This window comes from Bubalus bubalis, chromosome 11 (genome assembly GCF_019923935.1).
Source record: "Bubalus bubalis isolate 160015118507 breed Murrah chromosome 11, NDDB_SH_1, whole genome shotgun sequence".
In the NCBI taxonomy this organism is placed as follows: Eukaryota; Metazoa; Chordata; class Mammalia; order Artiodactyla; family Bovidae; genus Bubalus; species Bubalus bubalis.
This window is the reverse complement of record NC_059167.1, coordinates 1,598,808-1,617,186: the sequence shown is the minus strand read 5'-3', so window position 1 is coordinate 1,617,186 and position 18,379 is coordinate 1,598,808. Positions and strand designations below refer to the sequence as shown.

General features: G+C 46.5%; 1 protein-coding gene across 16 annotated transcripts in view; it reads left to right on the top strand.

Annotated features, from left to right (window-relative positions):
- The window catches only part of TDP1 (tyrosyl-DNA phosphodiesterase 1), a 74,903-nt gene that overhangs the window by 11,145 nt on the left and 45,379 nt on the right, over positions 1-18,379 (top strand). For 15 of the 16 annotated variants that reach the window (XM_044924622.2, XM_044924628.2, XM_044924629.2 and 12 more), the window contains 5 exons: positions 1,778-1,874; positions 6,635-6,669; positions 12,193-12,285; positions 17,186-17,353; positions 17,777-17,855. In XM_044924622.2, coding sequence (XP_044780557.2) covers positions 1,778-1,874; positions 6,635-6,669; positions 12,193-12,285; positions 17,186-17,353; positions 17,777-17,855 — 472 coding nt within the window. The remainder of the gene's footprint in view (positions 1-1,777; positions 1,875-6,634; positions 6,670-12,192; positions 12,286-17,185; positions 17,354-17,776; positions 17,856-18,379) is intronic. The other variant, XM_044924633.2, reaches the window with a different exon arrangement.

The following is an 18,379-nucleotide window of genomic DNA, read 5'->3' as shown; positions in this document are numbered from 1 at the left end:
ATCTACTACATTATTCTCTGTACTCGTTTTCTGGTTACAAAACAGAAAATTTGTTCCAGATAGAAAGCACCTGAGAAGGTGTGTCTCTTTGTTTTCCTGAACATACTAGCATGAGGCTGTTGGGGTTAGGGTTAGTCCCGGATGAGTGTTTGCTGTCACGTTTCTGTTTAGTTGAGCGTGGTCCCTTCATGTGTGACAGAGCATCATTCTGCACGTGACTGATGACCGTGGAAGTTGTTCATCTTGTTTGATTGCTTGTTGGAGAAAAATTCAATTTTTGTTTTGTTGGGCGAGCTTTTAAAAATATATTGACTTCTAAGGATTATGTCACTTCGAATTAACCAGAGTAGATCATGGTTCTCTTAAAAGCCTTGTTAATCTATTACTGCAGAATTTTTTTTTCAAACTTTAAACTTCTTATTTTGTATTGGGGTATGCTAAGTCGCTTCAGTCGTGTCCGACTCTGTGCGACCCCATAGATGGCAGCCCACCAGGCTCCCCCGTCCCTGGGATTCTCTAGGCAAGAACACTGGAGTAGGTTGCCATTTCCCTCTCCATTGCATGAAAGTGAAAAGTGAAAGTGAAGTTGCTCAGTCATGTCCGGCCCTCAGCGACCTCATGGACTGCAGCCTTCCAGGCTCCTCCATCCATGGGATTTTCCAGGCAAGAGTACTGGAGTGGGGTGCCATTGCCTTCTCCGGCGTATAGCCAACTAATAATGTGGTAGTTTCCGGTGAACAGTGAAGGGACTCAGCCAGACATATACATGTATCCATTCTCCCCCAGACCAGCATCCCATCCAGGCTGACCCATAACATTGCTGTACAATTGGTCCTTGTTATCCATGTTGAATATAGCAGTGTGTACATGACCTTGCCAAACTCCCGAACTATCCCTTCCCCGCCTCAGGCAACCATAAGTTCCTTTTCTAAGTCTGCAAGTCTCTTTCTGTTTTGTAAGTAAGTTCATTTGTATCATTTCTTTTTAGATTCCACGTATAAGGGATGTCATACTGTATTTCTCCTTCTCTGACTTTCTTCACTCAGTATGAATCTCTCTAGGTCCATCCATGTTGCTGCCAATGACATTATTTCATTCTTTTTTATGGCTGAGTAATATTCCATTGTATATATGTACCACATCTTCTTTATCCATTCCTCTATCAATGAACATTTGGGTTGTTTCCATTTCTCAGCTATCGCAAACAGTACTCCTGCAGAATATTTTTATATTGTCCTTTTGAACTGAAAAATAGGGCATTTTTGATGCACACGGGGCTCTGTTTCACTGAAATATAACTACCTCCTGGTGAATCTGCGTGTGTGGACCTGGGCCCTCTCACTCTTGTATCCTGGGCGTGTGGTGCAGGCCTCACTCACAGTAGGTGTTTAATGAAGGGATGGCTAGTAAGGAAGTGACCTATTGTTTGGTCCAAAACAAGGGAAAGAAAAGAGCATCACGCTCGACAACACTAAGTGTGATCTCTTAATCTAATAACACAGCTGATGATGCATCCTTTTGGACCAAAGAAGATAATTGCTCAAGGACCTAGGGTAGTCCCAGCCCCTCTAGGTCACTGCAGAGATTCAGGATCAGGCCACGGGGCCCCCTTATGAAGGTAACCACTTAGCAAAGATTACTGATCACTTGCCCTGTGCTGGCCCTGCACGCCATCACCACACAGGCCGGACACACGTGTCGGTGGTCAGTGTTCCTTCACTGGCACCAGACCAACTTCATGAATGAGGGATTTCAAATACCTGTAATCTCCTTTCAGGAAGAAACCAGTCCTGCTTGTGCATGGCGACAAACGGGAAGCAAAGGCTCACCTCCTTGCCGAGGCGAAGCCTTACGGGAACGTCACCCTCTGCCAGGTAAGCTGCTTATTGACATTCAAGGTCACCCTTAGGCTGAGAGCTGGAAGGAAATTGTACGTTCAGTGTGTCCACCCTCCTCATGCAGGAATCCTCTCTCCAGCATCACCAACAGACGTCTGTCCAGCCTTGGCTTAAATGCTTCCTGAGGTTGCCTGTCCTATTCCTCGGTAACCCTCATGGTTGAAAGTTTTTTCTCTATGTTGACCCAGTTTCTCTGTAATTAGTCAGGGTCTCCAGAGAAACAGAACCAGTAAGGTTATACGTGTGTGTGTTTGAATTTGTAGAGACATTGACTTTAGAAGAGCTGGCTCACGTGATTGTGTGGGCTGGCAAGTCCAGCATCGGCCCGGTAAGCTGGACACCTTGAGAAGCGTTGATGTTACGGTTTGGGTCCAAAGACCGACTAGAGACTGATTCCTTCTTCCTTGTGGGAACCAGTCTTTTAATTTTTTTTTCTCTTAACAACTTCAACTGACTGACTAAGGCTCACAAACATTCTGGAGGGTAATCTCCTTTCCTTACAGTTCACTGATTTAAATGTTGTTGTTCAGTCACTAAGTTGTGTCTGACTTTTCGTGACCCATTGACTGTAGCATGCCAGGCTCCTCTGTCTTCCACTGTGTCCTGGAGTTTGCTCAAATTCATTGATTCAAATGTTAATCTCCTCAAAAAAAAAAAAAAAATGCCTTCACACACCGTGTGAGCAGGCGTCTGGGTACTGTGGCCTGGCCGCGGTGACGCGCCCGCCCTCCCTCCTCCCTCCTGGTCCTCGCTCTCCCCTCTGGGGTCACACAGCCCCGTTGGTGTCGGTGGTTCTCGTCTTGAAGTCATCTATCTCATCTTCCCAGCTTTCTCATCCAGGTCCCAGCGTTTGCTTTCTCCACTGCACCTGGCGCATCAAGGGTCCCCTTCTTTCCCCAAGTTGCCAGTCCACTGGTTGACATCTGTTTTGTCCAAACCTCTGGAAGCAGAGGTTTCAACGGGGAACAGGTTCTCTGGAGTCAGTTCAGTGGCAGTTTCTGTGAGGGCAGCTTCACACTGGTAGTTTTTAGTGTGACCACCTACCTAACTTATATTTAGCTGCCATTGACATTTTACCCACAGCCCTTAGATCCTTTTTAAAGACTTTTTTTTTTTTTACTGTGGACCATTTTTGAAGTCTTTATTGAATTTGTTACAATATCGCTTCTGTTGTTTATGTTCTGTTTTTTTAGGCAGCGAAGCTTGATGAGATCTTAGCTCTCCAAACAGGAATCAAACCCACACCCCCTGCATCAGAAGGCAAAGTCTTAAGCACTGGACCACCTGGAATGTCCTGCCATTGGTTCTTTTTCACAAGAATCACTTAATACTGGAGAGACTTAGATTGAAACCCAACCTTAGAAAACTACCTTGCGAGTTGCACAGTGCATGTGATTCAAGTCCCACAAGGGGCAGTCACTGGTCTCATAGCAGGCTTGGTTTGCTGGGACCAGAGCAGAGAGGAGGCAAAGAGAAGGCTGTTGCCCGGCTTTCCTGTCGTCGTCATTGTTCAGTCGCTCAGGCATGTCCAGCTCTTTGCCGCCCCATGGACTGCAGCATGCCAGGCTTCCCTGTCCTTCACTACCTCCCAGAGTTAGCTCAGACCTGATGCCATCCAACCGTCTCGTCCTCTGTCACCCTCTTCTCCTCCTGACCTCAATTTTTCCCGTTTTTTCTATATCCCTGTAATTTTGTCCTGATACTTTCCAGTCAGTACATGGAGATACAGTGTGACCGACGAGTGAGTCTTGGAGTTTCCTTCAGGCTCATTGTTTTAGACTCATGTCTGAAAGGGTCTTTTTGTATGTGGCATTTGGTGTAAGAAGCAGGGGTAGCAAGGAATTAAGAAATGTTGATGATTTCCTTCCTGTGGTGGTTCTGAAGTGGCTGGTGAATGTGCACCTTTTCCTGTTTGAGTAGGTGGGTCAGTCCATTCCTAAGCAGCTTGATGAATGAATCTTTCATGGCCCTTTTCTCTCCTGGCCAATAGCTTAGTGCAGTTGACTCAGGATTTCTGCCCTTGGAGTATAGACAGAGACAAGAGTAAATTACATAGAACCTGATTCTTTTTATTTTCCATTTACTTTCTAATGTCCTTTTTCTTCTATTCATACAAAATTAAAGAATCCCAGCTCCCAAAGGTTTTATCATTCTTCAGTTCAGTTCAGTCTCTCAGTCGTGTCCGACTCTTTGCGACCCCATGAACCGCAGCACGCCAGGCCTCCCTGTCCATCACCAACTCCTGGAGTTCACTCAGACTCACATCCATCGAGTCAGTGATGCCATCCAGCCATCTCATCCTCTTTCGTCCCCTTCTCCTCCTGCCCCCAATCTTTCCCAGCATCAGGGTCTTTTCAAATCAGCTCTTCACATCAGGTGGCCAAAGTACTGGAGTTTCAGCTTCAACGTCAGTCCTTCCAATGAACACCCAGGACGGATCTCCTTTAGGATGGACTGGTTGTATCTGCAACGCATCAATCATTCTTCAGCTGTAGAATATTAACTATGTGTGTATGTGTATTATTTTAAAGATAAAAACAGTGAGAAATCTCAATCTGATCAATTTTAAACCCATCTCACAACATTTTTCCTGTGATTTAACTCACTGTACTTTGTGTAGTTGGAGTTTTAAATCATTCCATCTCTAACCATCCTGTTTAGTTAGGCTCGCCTTCTGCACAAGATCCTCCTTTGATTAGCAGTTGCCTAAATTCTGTTTTGCATTTGTTTCCAAAGACAGGAGAGGTTAAACTGAAGTAGGATAGCACTTAACAATGGGCAGAAAATAAATGACACAGGAATCCCGACAACCAGCAATAAAATCAATGGAAATACAGTGTTTTTTCACAGGTACAGAAGTTTAGGAGATTTGGTCGCGTGCTTCAAGGAAGCCACTAGAGGGCATAACAAGCCCTGTCCTCCAAACCTGTGTTCAGTTCAGTCACTCAGTCATGTCTGACTCTTTGCGACCCCATGGACTACAGCACACCAGGCTTCCCTGTCCATCACAGATTCCTGGAGCTTACTCAGACTCGTGTCCATCCAGTTGGTGATGCCATCCAACCATCTTATCCTCTGTCATCCCCTTCTTCTGCCTTCAGTCTTTCCCAGCATCAGGGTCTTTTCCAGTGAGTCAGTTCTTTGCATCAGGTGACCAAAGTATTGGAGCTTCAGCATCAGTCCTTCCAATCAATATTCAGGACTGATCTCCTTCAGAATGGACTGGTTTGATCTCCTTCCAGTCCAAGGGACTCTCAAGAGCCTTCTCCAACACCACAGTTCAAAAGCAGCAATTCTTTGGCACTCAGCCTTCTTTATGGTCCAGCTCTCACATCCATACATGAGCACTGAAACTACTGTATACAAAACAGATGACCAACAAGGACCTCCTGTATAGCACAGGGAACTATACTTAGTATTTTATAGTAATAATCTATGAGGGGAAAAAATCTGCAAAAGAATATGTATCTATGCACACACATAAATACTATGCACACATTTATATACACAAAAGAGCATATATACACGTGTGTGTGTATGTATAGAGCTGGGTCACTTTGCTGTACTCCTGAAACTAACACAAGATTGTAAGTCATCTATTCTTCGATTAACAACAACAAAGACATTAACTACGTCTTCCTGCCCACTCTTCTGTGGCCAGATCGGCATGCTGGTCTGTGAGACCCCAAACCTGAGTTTGTGCGGGTGGTGAACGCGGCCACCTGTCCGTGAGCATCGCCAAGATGGGCTGTGTCGTTCTCGCCTGTGTACTCCAGGTGCCCATCGCTGCCCCTGGCAGACAGGGCCATCTGGGGAGAGTGGGCAGGGGTGCACTCTGACTTTAATAGCACTTACTTCTGTTTGTAGAGCGCTTACTCCATGCAGCTCCTTTTCCTAACCATTTTAAGTGTACTTTTCCGATTTATTCCTGACAACTCCCGGAGTCTCTTAGCAATGCTCTCATTTCAAAGAGGAGAAAGATGGGTTTAGAGAGTCAAGTATTTTTCCAAAGTTATACAAAGCTGTGAAGAAAGGACTTGTCTATACACTGAATTCTCTGTCTATACACTGAATTCCTAGCTACTAAGCCATTTTTGACATCTCTATTTAACTTTTTCATCTTGAGGCATATTCTGCTTAATTAAGGTCTTGCTATACCAGATGTTAGATAAAATGTTTTACTCCCTCACCTACCCCCCCCCCCAGTTTGTTTGTAAAATTATCATTTTGTAACATGAAAATGGATATAACATTATCTTTACTTTCAACCCTTGCTATGTTAAAAATACAAGAAAACTTTTGTTTTAGCATCATAATGTCTCCATATCACCACCACTTTTAATGTTTCTTTAAAATATGCTTGGAAAACTTATTGGATGTACTTGTATGAGCCAAATGTCTAATTTTAAAACTTTGCATAGAATCTCACTTGTTTTTACCCGTTTTCCGACAACTAAAGAAATTTTGCTTCTCGCTTCTAATTACTGTAATTAAAAATGCAGTATGTATTGAATCATTCTGGGTAACTTTAAAAAGTTTTTAAATAAGCCTCACTGGATGCTGTTATTGTAAAGGCTGTCTTGGTGATCAAGGGCTTGCCCACTAGATGGCAGTAAAAACTTAAAAAAAAAAATTTGACCTGAATCTTTTCTAATTTTGTTTTAAATAAATATGGGTATTGTTGAGGTTTTTTTGTTTGTTTGTTTTTAATGACTTGACCTCTTTTTTTATCCTAGGCAAAGTTGGATATTGCATTTGGAACACACCACACGTAAGCAATTTTTATGAAATGGGGGGTAATATGAGTTTAAAAGATTAAATGATGCTCTTCAGAAATCAGTCTTCAAAGGGACTCACATGTGACGATTTTGCTGAGGGGAAAGCTGTAAGGTAGAAGTAGAGGAAATGGAGTTTTCCCTAACAGTCTTAAGACCAAGTACCAGGAAATGAAAGTGTGGATCTGTGGACCTGGACCGGCCCTGACAGTCTGAATCTCTGATGTGGTTTTCTGCTCTCTGCTCAGGACTTTGCTCACAGCCGCCCGGGGGCACAGGCGGGGACAGGCTGTGGTCCGGGTCGTGAGTGACTGTAGACGTGGCCATCACATGCCTGAAGATGCCACTGGTGTAAAGAAGGCCTTGTGACTTTTGTAAGATTCTAAGTTTCAGCAAATAGAATATTGTTAGGTCAGCTCTGTGCTGTAAATAAAAAAAAACAATTTTGCAAGAAGTTGTCAGCCTAAGAGACTGGTACCTGTCCCTGCTTTTAAGACATCTCAGAAAATTCTCCCAGGGCGGTGTCGGAGACAGTGCAGGCCATAGGCGGGAGAAACTTTTCTCTTCCTACGTGACACATACCAGCTTGAGCCCCGTTTTAGTTGCATCTTAAAACGTCTATGGAGCTCTTTTACATAATTGGTTCTCTAGCTGAGAAAAGAATAAGACATGGTTGCCTTCATTTCAGTGTTTTTCTAAATCAAATTTATCTGGAATATGTCACGCTCTTGTGAGTGTGGCAGCCTCGTCTTGCTTCTGGACCAGCAGTGGAAGCAGGTCGTCTGCTGCTCCAGGCTTGTCCCTTTGGCACCTGTTCCTCCTGTTCCTAAGGCAACAAGGAAGCGCGTAGGTGGAAGTGTTCACCCGAGTCTTGCAGGGACCACTGTTTTCCTGATATTATGCCAAAAAAGAGGGCATGCGCTCATCATTTGCTTTGTGAGCTTAAAGCTGTATTTTGCATCTGTTTTCAGAAAGGAGCCAGAGCAGAAAGCCGTGAGCCACTTTGTGAAAGGACGCCTGTCCAGCCCACATCTTCTGGGTTTAGACGCTCTTGTGTCAACGTTGCCGCATTTACCGGCCACGCCTAATTGGTAGCTTTAGTGTAATGGAGGGGTTGAGGGTTCTTGAGAGTGATCTCAAGCACCTGTGTCGCTGGGGAATCAATTGTTCTTTACATGGCGTAGAGCTCACAGAAGGGTAATTTCAGCCCAGGATACAAACAGCACTGAATAGACTGGACAGGCGTCTTAGGCTCCTGCCGCTTCTCCACAGGAGACGCTGGTGGGCGGCAGCAGTCAGCTGTCCTGGGTCGACATTCTGCCCGGGAAGGGTCCCACCGGATGGACCCTTGTCCCCCACCCTTAGCTGGAATTCAGCCTAAATACCTTCCTGATTTGGAAATGCACTCAGAAGGCCCTGTCAGTCTTGTGGGTCCCTGGCCTGCTGTGCTGGGCTCCTGCGTGGGACACACGTTCCAAGCCGGCAGTCAGGTGTTCTCGGGCACATTCCCGCTGCACGCTTAACTGTGTTACCAAGTAGCCTTGGGAGAGCCTGGGGCCGGAAGGGACGGAGTGCTGGGCTGGCCTGGGTCTGACACAGTAACAACGAGGCAGTGGGCTCTCCTTTTCTTTGTTTTCCAAAAAATTGCTTGGTCCTTTGTCTTCATTTTATAGATTAGAGCCCCCAAGTCAATAGGCAGTTGTCCTCCAGTTAGTGTTGGAGACAGGACTAGAACTGTTTATTTTTACTTGGGTTCTTAGTTTACTTTGTTTTTTAAAGTTTTTTATTTTATCTTTTTTTAGTTAAAAAATTTTTTTTTATTTTTGGCCATGTGGCGTGTAGGACCTGTGTCCCCTGTAGTGGAAGTGCAGTCTTAAACACTGGACCGCCAGGGAATTCCCTTAATTTACTTTTGTTGCTTCCTCACTGGTAAAATTAAGTCTGTTTCCCTTGGCCCGTCCCCCTGGCCACACACACACATACACACTTTGCAAGTTCCATCCCCCCAGTCACACCCACACACCCCCCATCCCAGAGACGCACACTTTGAAAGTCCACTCCTCCTTTGCCGCCACCGCAGGCATTTTGCGGATTAAGCCCAGGAGGGCTCCTCATTCAGAGCGGCAAGTGCCGGGGAACTGCAGCGGTAGAGCCCTCCCTCACCCGTAGTGTGCGCTCTTTACACCTTGTTAAAACGCCGGGACCTGATAGGAGATTGAGCTCATGTCTTGAAATTACTTCCACTTGCTTATTTTAAAATGTGCTAAAAGTTATTCATTAAATATCTAGTATACTCTTGAAGCCCAGCTCGGGGGATATAGAGCGTTTTGAGATGGGCTGACTTTTGTCCTTGGAGCTCTCAGTCTTTGGGTGAGAGAGGCAGACAAATGTGAACTAGGAATGGCGGGAGGCCTTCCAGCTCCTGGTAATGTGTGGGGGACCCCCCCCAACAGAGTGGGGCTGCTGCGGTGCCTCCGCGGGATCTCTGGGGTCACACGGCCTTACCCACACCTGTGTTGCGGAGGGTCTGGAAGTGACCAGACGCAGCCGCGTCCTCCAGGAGCTCACGGTCCTCTTGGCGACAGTGAACGCACTCCACCTGTGTTTCCCAGATGCCCTGCCATCCGGGACCTATCTCATAGGGCTTTAGAATGCCGAGGCTTTCTGGTGGCCCCCAGAGCTGGGAGCAAAGGCACCTCCCAGGCCCCCGAGAATCCACAGCGGGGAGAAGCATCAGATATGCCCTGTAGCAGGGCGCAGAGCCCAGGGTGGGCCTCCTGCCCCACCGGTCTGTAGGAAGGCCTCCTCCTTCCCCTTGGGATGCGATCCCCTCTCTCACCTGGGCTGCCCGGACCCAGCCTTGCCTGCCCGTGCCCAGAAACAGGAAGTAGCTGCTGCCCACCCCACACTGGGGAAGCTGTGCCCAAGGAACACTGCGTGCAAGACGTGTGATCCCAGTACCCGCTGCTTCTGGTTCACGTGGGACCCCGGATGGTGCTCGTGGCCTCTCCCAGCCACGGCGTCTGCACTTGCATTATGAAGTGGGAATGGCAGTGCCTCCTCTGGATTAGGTGGGGCTTAGCGTGCTAGCATTAGGTGCCTGGCACATAAATTGCTGTTGTTCAATCACTAAGTTGTGTTCGACTCTTTGTAACCCCATGGACTGCAGCATGCCAGGCCCCTCTGTCCTCCACTGTCTTCTGGAGTTTGCTCAAATTCATGTCTGTTGAGTCGGTGATGTCATCCAACCTTCTCATCCTGTGTCATCCCCTTCTCCCACCTTCAGTCTTTCCCAGCATCAGGATTTTTTCCAATGAGTCAGTTCTTTGCACCAGGTGACCAAAGTATTGGAGCTTCAACTTCAGCATCAGTCCTTCCAATGAAAACTCAGGACTAATTTCCTTTAGGATTGACTAGTTTGATCTCCTTGCAGTCCAAGGGACTCTCAAGAGTCTTCTCCAACACCACAGTTCAAAAGCATCAATTCTTCAACGCTCAGCCTTCTTTGTGGTCCAACTCTCACATCCATACATGACTACTGGAAAAACCATAGCTTTGACTAGATGGACCTTTGTTGGCAAAGTAACGTCTCTGCTTTTTAATATACTGTCTAGGTTTGTCATAGTTTTCCTTCCAAGGAGCAAGTGTCTTTTAATAAATGCTCCACAGATATTAGCTTGCTTTCTCCTGTTAGGGAACAGCTTCAAATGTGAGAAACATTGCTTTTGCTCCCTACACAGCTTACTAGATAATATGCAGGTCAGCATTCCTCCAGGGAGACCTCATTTTGTGTTTTTATCCATTTTTAACTCTGACCTTCTTGGGACACGCCACTTGGTCTATGAAAAGATTAACATGGGTCCCCTTAGAGCAGTTCTCGGTACAGTTTAATAGGATTCACTGACATTAGTGTATGAATGTCCCTATAAATGATGCCTTGGCTAATGGAAATATTTGTAAAACTTACATCATGAATTCATAACTGACTTATTGTTAATTACAACTAGCTACTAATTTGGCGACTGTGTATGTAAATTTGTTGAGGTTTCAGGGAGCACATCTCATAAGTGGGAAGCAGATTGTCTCAACAGCTGTCTTTCTCCAGCTTTGCATTAATTTACTGTTTGCCAGCTTAAATTCTTTTTTTTGGCAAGAGCTAAATCTTATTCTCTGTTTTATATGCTTTTGTATGTTTTTTAATGCTAACTCTATTCTATCTAAATAGTATTCGGGTTGTTGTTTTTCGAGTGGTTCATTTTTTTTCCCCAGGTGTAAACTGACTTCCATCAGTAAATATTAAGTAGCATTTTGGCCTCAGTGGAAATAAAGCAGAGTTACTGCCTTGAGTAAATCTCTAGCTGGGTGTGGGGGAGAGAATTTAGGTTCCTGAAATAATTAGAAAACCATCAAGAGGCCAAGAATTATCTCCTAACAGATGATGAAGTAAAGCAGGGCGTTGAAGCATAGAGGGAACACACACACGGAACGCTTTAAGTTAAGCAAAACGCGTGTTGTGTTTCATTATCACAGCAGCCCTGTAAAGTGAACGGATGATCGATCCTTCATGTTGCAAGTGAGGAACTGAGGCTGAGGGACACAGAGTGATGTGTGGGGTCAGACATCCTCCAAGTGATGAGCAGAGGTGTCTAGGTCTTCCAGCCTCAGATGGGAACCTCTTATCTGTGTGCTCTTCCCCCTCCCCTCACTGGAATTCAACTAAGAGAAATATTCTGATGAGTGGGGAAGCCCCATCTGAAAGGAATGAATCTCAAGAGCTGATTTGAGTCAAGGGATAAAAGGCAAGACTCACCTCCAGCCCAGGTTCAGGCTGGTGACAAGCCTGGTGTCTATGGAGTGTGAGGAAAGATCAGTGGTTACTTGTTTTCATGCCCCTCTGCTGTAGCAGGGGCCCCAATAAAGCCTTGCCTGTAGAAAAAAAAGATCAGTCTCTCAAAAATGAAGCATCTTTCAAACTTAAACTGCAGCCCGCAGTGGGAAGTGTATTTATTTCAGCCTGCTGCACACATCCACACCGATAAGTGCTGAAACCAGTCTCATGAGCCAGTGCTTACCTGCACGCAATGTTCTCTTGAGTTTCTAGTTTGCTCTGTTGCAGTCTTTTGTTTGGTTTTAACGCTAGGTAGCCACAGCGCAGCACAAGGGAGTGACCAGACCCTGGAAACACTGAGTGAGCAGGTTGCTCTCGTCCCTCATAGTGACGGCGATGCGAAGTAGATGATAAGGGGCCAGACTGGAGTGGGAGGGGTTTTCAGTGCCAGGACTGGCCACGTGGGCGGAATGGAGCAAAGGTTCATTTCAGTCATCCAGCACTCCGAGCGTTTTGGAAGGTGGCTTTCCGCCTGTCACTTGAGCAGACGTTGAGAATGTGTGGAAGAAACGGAGACTATAAATTTTGCAGTCTGGGTGATGTGAGAGTTCTCTTACCTGTTGCGTTTGCGCTGGAAAGGTGTTTTGAGAGTACTCTTTAACGCTACTTGTTCCTTTTTCTGTTTTTAAAGGAAAATGATGCTTCTGCTGTATGAGGAAGGCCTCCGGGTCGTCATACACACGTCGAACCTCATCCGCGAGGACTGGCACCAGAAAACACAGGGGTTTGTAGGGCTCTGTTCGTTTCATGGTGGGAGGAAAAAACCAGAATTATGGCATAGAAAAGAGATGCATGCAGAAAAGTGATGCTGCCTCCCTTGTGGTAACTGATGTTAACCATTTAGCCCACGATCATCCACACCTGTCTTTATACCTGTATATGTTGTTGTTCGGTCGCTAAGTAACGTGCGACTCTTTGTGACTCCGTGGACTGCGGCACACCAGGCCCCCCTGGCCTTCACTATCTTCCTGAGTTTGCTCAGACTCATGTCCGTTGAGTTGATGATGCCATCCAGTGATCTCCTCCGCTGTTGCCCCTTCTCTTCCTGCCCTCAGTCTTTCCCAGCATCAGGGTCTTTTACAGTAAGTTGGCTCTTCGCATCAGATGGCCAAAGTATTGGAGTTTCAGCTCCAGCATAAGTCCTTCCACTAACATTCAGGGTTGATTTCTTTTACGATGGACTAGTTGGTTCTCCTTGTAGTCCAAGGGACTTCTCAAGAGTCTTCTCCAACACCACAGTTCAAAAGCATCAGTTCTTTGTGCTCATCCTTCTTTATGGTCACATCTATACCTGACTGCTGGAAAAACCATAGCTTTGACTGTATGGACCTTTGTTGGCAAAGTGATGTCTCTGCTTTTTAATATGCTGTCTAGGTTTGTCATAGCTTTTCTCCAGAGAGTGTCTTTTAATTTCACGGCTGCAGTCACTGTTCACAGTGATTTTGGAGCCCAAGAAAATAAAGTCTGTCACTGCCTCCATTTTTTCCTGTAAACATACCAATACATAAAATTTATATGCTGTAGTTTTTTTCCTATTTTTTACAAAAATGGAGTCATCCATATATTCTCCTGCCGAGTAGGTCTAAGGATCTGAGGCAGGAAGAGGATTAAAAAATGGAAGGGCCAAACGTATTATTTCCCAATAAGAGCCTCCTGATAACTTTCTTGGCCCTCACTCACCCCCACACCCACCTGTACCTGAGCGTGCCCCCTAGGCATCAAAGGAAAACTCAGGGGTTGGTTGTATGCTAAAAATATCCCTTTATGGAGAAGGAAACGGCAACCCACTCCAGTATTCTTGCCTGGAAAAGTCCATGGACAGAGGAGCCTGGTGAGGGGCAGTCCATGGGGACACGTGACTGAGCACGTGTGCATGAGGGTAGAGGGAGATGGGTTGGTAGCAATAAACTGATAAAACTAAAAAATATATATGTATCCCTTTACCTCCAATCAGTTTGGTTTCCCATAAAACATTCTAAACTGCTGTCTTTTCAGAGCCTGTAATATGATCATAAATCTCTGAAAGGATTGAACGCAAAGGTTTTTCATGCTGTTTTTAAGTTACTAACCCTTGTCCGTGGTGTGTGTTCACTAGATCTAGTTTTCGATCTCTTGGGGAAGGTAGGATCCATCCTTAGGCATTTAGGGACTTGTTCGAGTTGCATCTCACCCTCATTCTCCTTCCCAGGAAGCCCTCCTTACAGCCAGCCTTGGACTCCATTCCCTTGATTGCAGAAGCCGTTCTGCATGTCTCTGCCTGCCGGTGTTAGAAGAAGCACCCTTTTGGGGTTCACGCATTTTCCCGTTCATCACCCAGCCTGGGCTAGAGCACTCATGCAGGGCTCTCACTGAGCCTGCGTTGCACCCTGAATTGAGCCGAGACAGTGAGCCTCCCAGCTGCCGTCCTCTGGACCTGCTGAGCCTGGGTGGGCTTCCCAGCCCCAGTCGCCTCTGCTATCACACAGCCCTTCTGAATGTGAAAGGCAGTCTTTTCTTCACGCCAGCCTGTCGCCCTGCCTGGCACTTTTCCTACAGACACGCTCCCGCTTCCCGTTCAAGCTGCACTTGCAAACCGCCCTGTGCTGATGGGGGTGGGGGTGGACGGTCCCTAAGAGCCTTGGCTGCTGGGCTCCTGATCCACTGAGTTTCCGGTTGACAAGGTCTTCTGCTGCCCTCAAGCTTCTAAGCTGCCGGTTGAGTTTTGGGACCTGTGACTCATCTGTAGCCCCATCTAAAAAGGAAATGAAATTGACATAGCTCGTTCTTAGAGGAACAATAACTAAAAGGATTTGTCAGGTTGACTCTGAGTCTCCTGTGGCTCAAAGAATCCCACCCATGGCTCTCGGCTCCTTCTGGAGTGTAGAGGCAGCCCTGCTTCCTTAGGCATCTTTGACTTGGCTGCTGTGGGGAAGGGATTAAAGGTAAAGGGCTTAGGTGTTCATTTTTTTCCTTTATTTAAAAACACTTAATTTTTAAAAAATGTATTGACTAGGTGTAGCTTCACATGGTTCAAAACTCAAAGTACAAGTGGTATAAAATCTCATTCCAACTTTCCTCTGCTGGCCCCCCAGGAAAGGGGGTACTGTTAGTCTACATTCTACTCTGATACTTCACAGTTTCATGTCGCGGGTTATAATTTTATTTAAATATTTTAAAAAGTTATTTTGTGTAATCTTATTTCATAGTCTGCCTATCATGGGCCTGTGGATTCTTTCCTCTCCTAAAGGTATTCCATCCGTCCTTTTCACCTGCTTCTTGATCCACCTGTTCATGTCTTAATTTTAAAATTATCTGGCCCGAGGTTTCTTTATTTTGTCAAACGGTAAAGACGTCTCACATCTCGATGTCCTGGTTGGAAAGTCGTTGTCTGTTGTGTTCCTCCTCCAGGACCGTTCTTGTGAGTGACCCTCTGATCCAGGAGGAGCCCCCCTCATCCTGCAGCCCCGAGTTGCTGTGGGGAGGAGAGACTGCCCCCATCCATCCCTCCCAACACGGCCACGGTACACACAGGAGCCGAGGGAGGCGCAGAGGGGCTACCGAGTTTGCCTAGAGTGACACGGCCAGGTAGCAGCAGATCCCGGTGCAGAACCTGGGCTCCTCTCCTGGTCTCACACGTTACCCATTGTGCAAGGTGTTGACTTTAAAAAATGCACACCGTGAGAGCTGTGAGTCAAGTTTTATTTGGGGCAGAATGAGGACTATAGGAGACGGCATTTCAGATAGCTCATCAGAAGCTGCTCCAGAGAGGCAGGGGGAATTCAGTATACGTGTGATTTTGGTGAATATGTGCATGCCATCAAGCACATTTTTAACAGAAGGTTTATGCTAGTTTCATGAAGGTTACTGCTACTCGTGAGAAGCAGGTGTCACCATGAAGGATTTTAGTGCTTTTCTAGATTCGAGGAGATACAAGAATTAGGCTCTTAAAATCGGCTCCTGAAAATATCTGACTCTCTGAAGGCCTGTTCTGCCAGTCCCCCCCTCCAGGACATGGTGCCTCGTTTCTGCTGTCCACCCTGACCTTCTTTCAGGGGCGTTGAAAGACGGCCGCACATGATTTAATGCTTGTAGATGTAGAGGGCAGGTGCCAATCTGTGGTTGACGAGGGGTCTCCTTGATGTGGGGAAGGAAGGTATGACAGGCCAGCCTGCTGGGAACGCGTTCAGAGCTCAGGAGACGCCCAGCCAGGACTCTCGAGGTTCTGACGGCCTGCCTCTCAGTCTCCTTTGAGGGCCACCAGTGAGAGAGGAACGGGCAGTTTCTGTTGTGGTTTCCCAGGCAGGACTGTGGCGGGAGGAGCCAGAGCAGGGGAGACCGGCAGACGCAGCTCCTGCCTGCTGAGGCTGCTTTCTGTTGGGCCCTGTTCGTTACCTCGTGGGCATCTTTGTGAGATAGGACTGCTAACCTGGTTTTGCAGCTGAAGGAGCTGCACATGAGCTTTGAAGCCATATTTCTCTGTAATCTACGAGGGGCCAGTTCACAGAAGAACTGGGTTTAGATGTGGTCGTTTGCCATTCGTGGGTAGGACATAGAGGTTTTGGCAAAGTACACTGGCAAAGAATCGATGAAGTTAGAGATGTCATTAAAGTATTTTTACCAATTTATTTGAAAGCCTGAGGTTAGTGTTAATGTAGTATAACTAAACGTAGGCTATACCTCATTCCAGACACCAGATATGGGATATAGAGATATATATATATGAAAATGAGTTTGTTTATTGAAAACATATTTGCACATACACTTTTTTCTTAATATAGATAACTTTCATTTTCCACTTGGCTAAAGAGCTGCACGACATGCTTTTGGGCAGAACCCGCCGGGGTCAGCACTGTGTGGGGCTGCTGTAGCAGTAGGAGTGGAGCAGCCGTCAGCTGCTGTGAAAGCAGTGCAGTGACCTACCTGGCGGTCTAGCGGCTGTAACTCCACATTCCCAATGCAGGGGCCCGATTCCTGGTCAGGAAACTAGATCCCACCTGCTGCAACTGGGGGTTCACATGCCACAACTAAAAATCCCACATGTTGCAACTAAGACCCAGCGCGGCCAAATAAATATTGGGGAAAAAAAGGCAGTGTAGAGCTGAGAAGGTCAGAGAGCGAATAAGCAGGGTGAGTGGGTGAATGGGGGAGCGTGGAGGGGTCGAGTTGGGAGAGGCAGGCAGAGGCCAGGCCTTCCTGGGTCTAAAATTCATGGTAAGCATTTCAAAAATAATTCTGGATATGATGAGAACCATTGGAGTGGTACAGTCAACTTTGTTCTATATTTCATAAGGATGACCTTGGGCATCCCAGGTGGCGCTAGTGGTAAAGATGCAGGACACCTAAGAAACATGGGTTCAATCCCTGGCTTGGGAAAATGCCCTGGAGAAGGGCATGCAAACCCACTGCAGCGTTCTTGCCTGGAGAACCCCATGGACAGAGGAGTCTGGCGGGCTACAGTCCACGGGGTCACAGAGGCGGAAATGACTAAAGCTACTTAGCACTCACACACACAAGGGTGGCCTTACCAGCAGGTGGAGAGAGGCAGTGAGAGCTCACCTCCTGGAGGTGAGTGCCTGATTACAGAGACAGCACTGTGATCAGCTCTGCTCCTGACTGTTCAAGGTGGTTCTCTTTTTCCATTCCAGAATATGGTTGAGCCCCTTGTACCCCAGAGTCGTCCACGGGACCCACGGATCTGGAGAATCGGCCACAAACTTCAAAGCTGACCTCATCAGCTACCTGGCGGCTTATAACGCTGCCCCTCTCAAGGAGTGGATAGACACCATCCGGGAGCACGACCTCTCAGAAACAAAGTAGGGTAAACGTGGCCTCGTAGCAGCTCGGGAGGCACCCCGAGGACCATGCGAGACATGGGGTGCAGGGGCCTGGCGGGTGCTGGAGGGGCGCTGGGCTGTCCTTCAGGAAGTGGGAGAGCGGGGCCCGTCCCCGTCGGCACCTTCTGGCCCTCAGGTGCTGGGGTGGAGGCGCGGGGCTCTCCCCACTCACCTGAGTCCCCACTGGAGTGCCTGCTCTGAAAGTCACCAAGTTCTTTGACTTCCACCCTGTGGGGGTTGCAGAGGGTGCTTGAAAGTTATTTAAGTGTCAGTTAACTCCTCGGAGGAGGCATCTCAAGAAAGCGGGCTGGCTCTCGGAACATTTCCTGCTTACTGTCGGTGTTTGTGTGTGGAGGTCCACACGTCACCATGTTCTCTAACGTGCATTTTGTATTGTTGTAGTGTTTACCTTATTGCCTCAACCCCGGGACGCTTTCAAGGAAATCAGAAAGATAATTGGGGACATTTCAGGCTTAGGAAGGTAATAAAATTTTTACTATTTAAAAAAATTTTATTGTATGTTCACTGCTATTTCATTTATAATTGGTCTATTTTGAAAGCAGCTTTATAATATCTCTAGCACAACTTAGGCAAGCATTAGGCACTTGAAATTGATTATCTAATTATAGTTTCCATTAATTACTTGCATTTTAACATTTTGCCTCTTTTATAGGTGCAGAGTTAACAGATCTAAATGGCAAAAGCATATGGACGATTTTTAGTTTTTTAATTTCTCGTAATAAAGATAATTAGAGACTTTGTATTTATACAAGTAGTTTTTGCTCAGCACGTGAAGGATTTTTTAATTTAATGTCAAGGATTTTTCACACAGATTCAACAAAGAACAGAAAACAGTGTTGAGCAAAGACCACAACGGAGCTGTGATGTGTTTTGTTTGCTAAACCAATGCCCTAGAAGTTGTTATTATGAGAATGGCATTTGCTGCTGGTATGAAAATAAGCCAAGAAAGGTCTTTAACAAAATAAAGCAAGCAGCAGGTTAAAG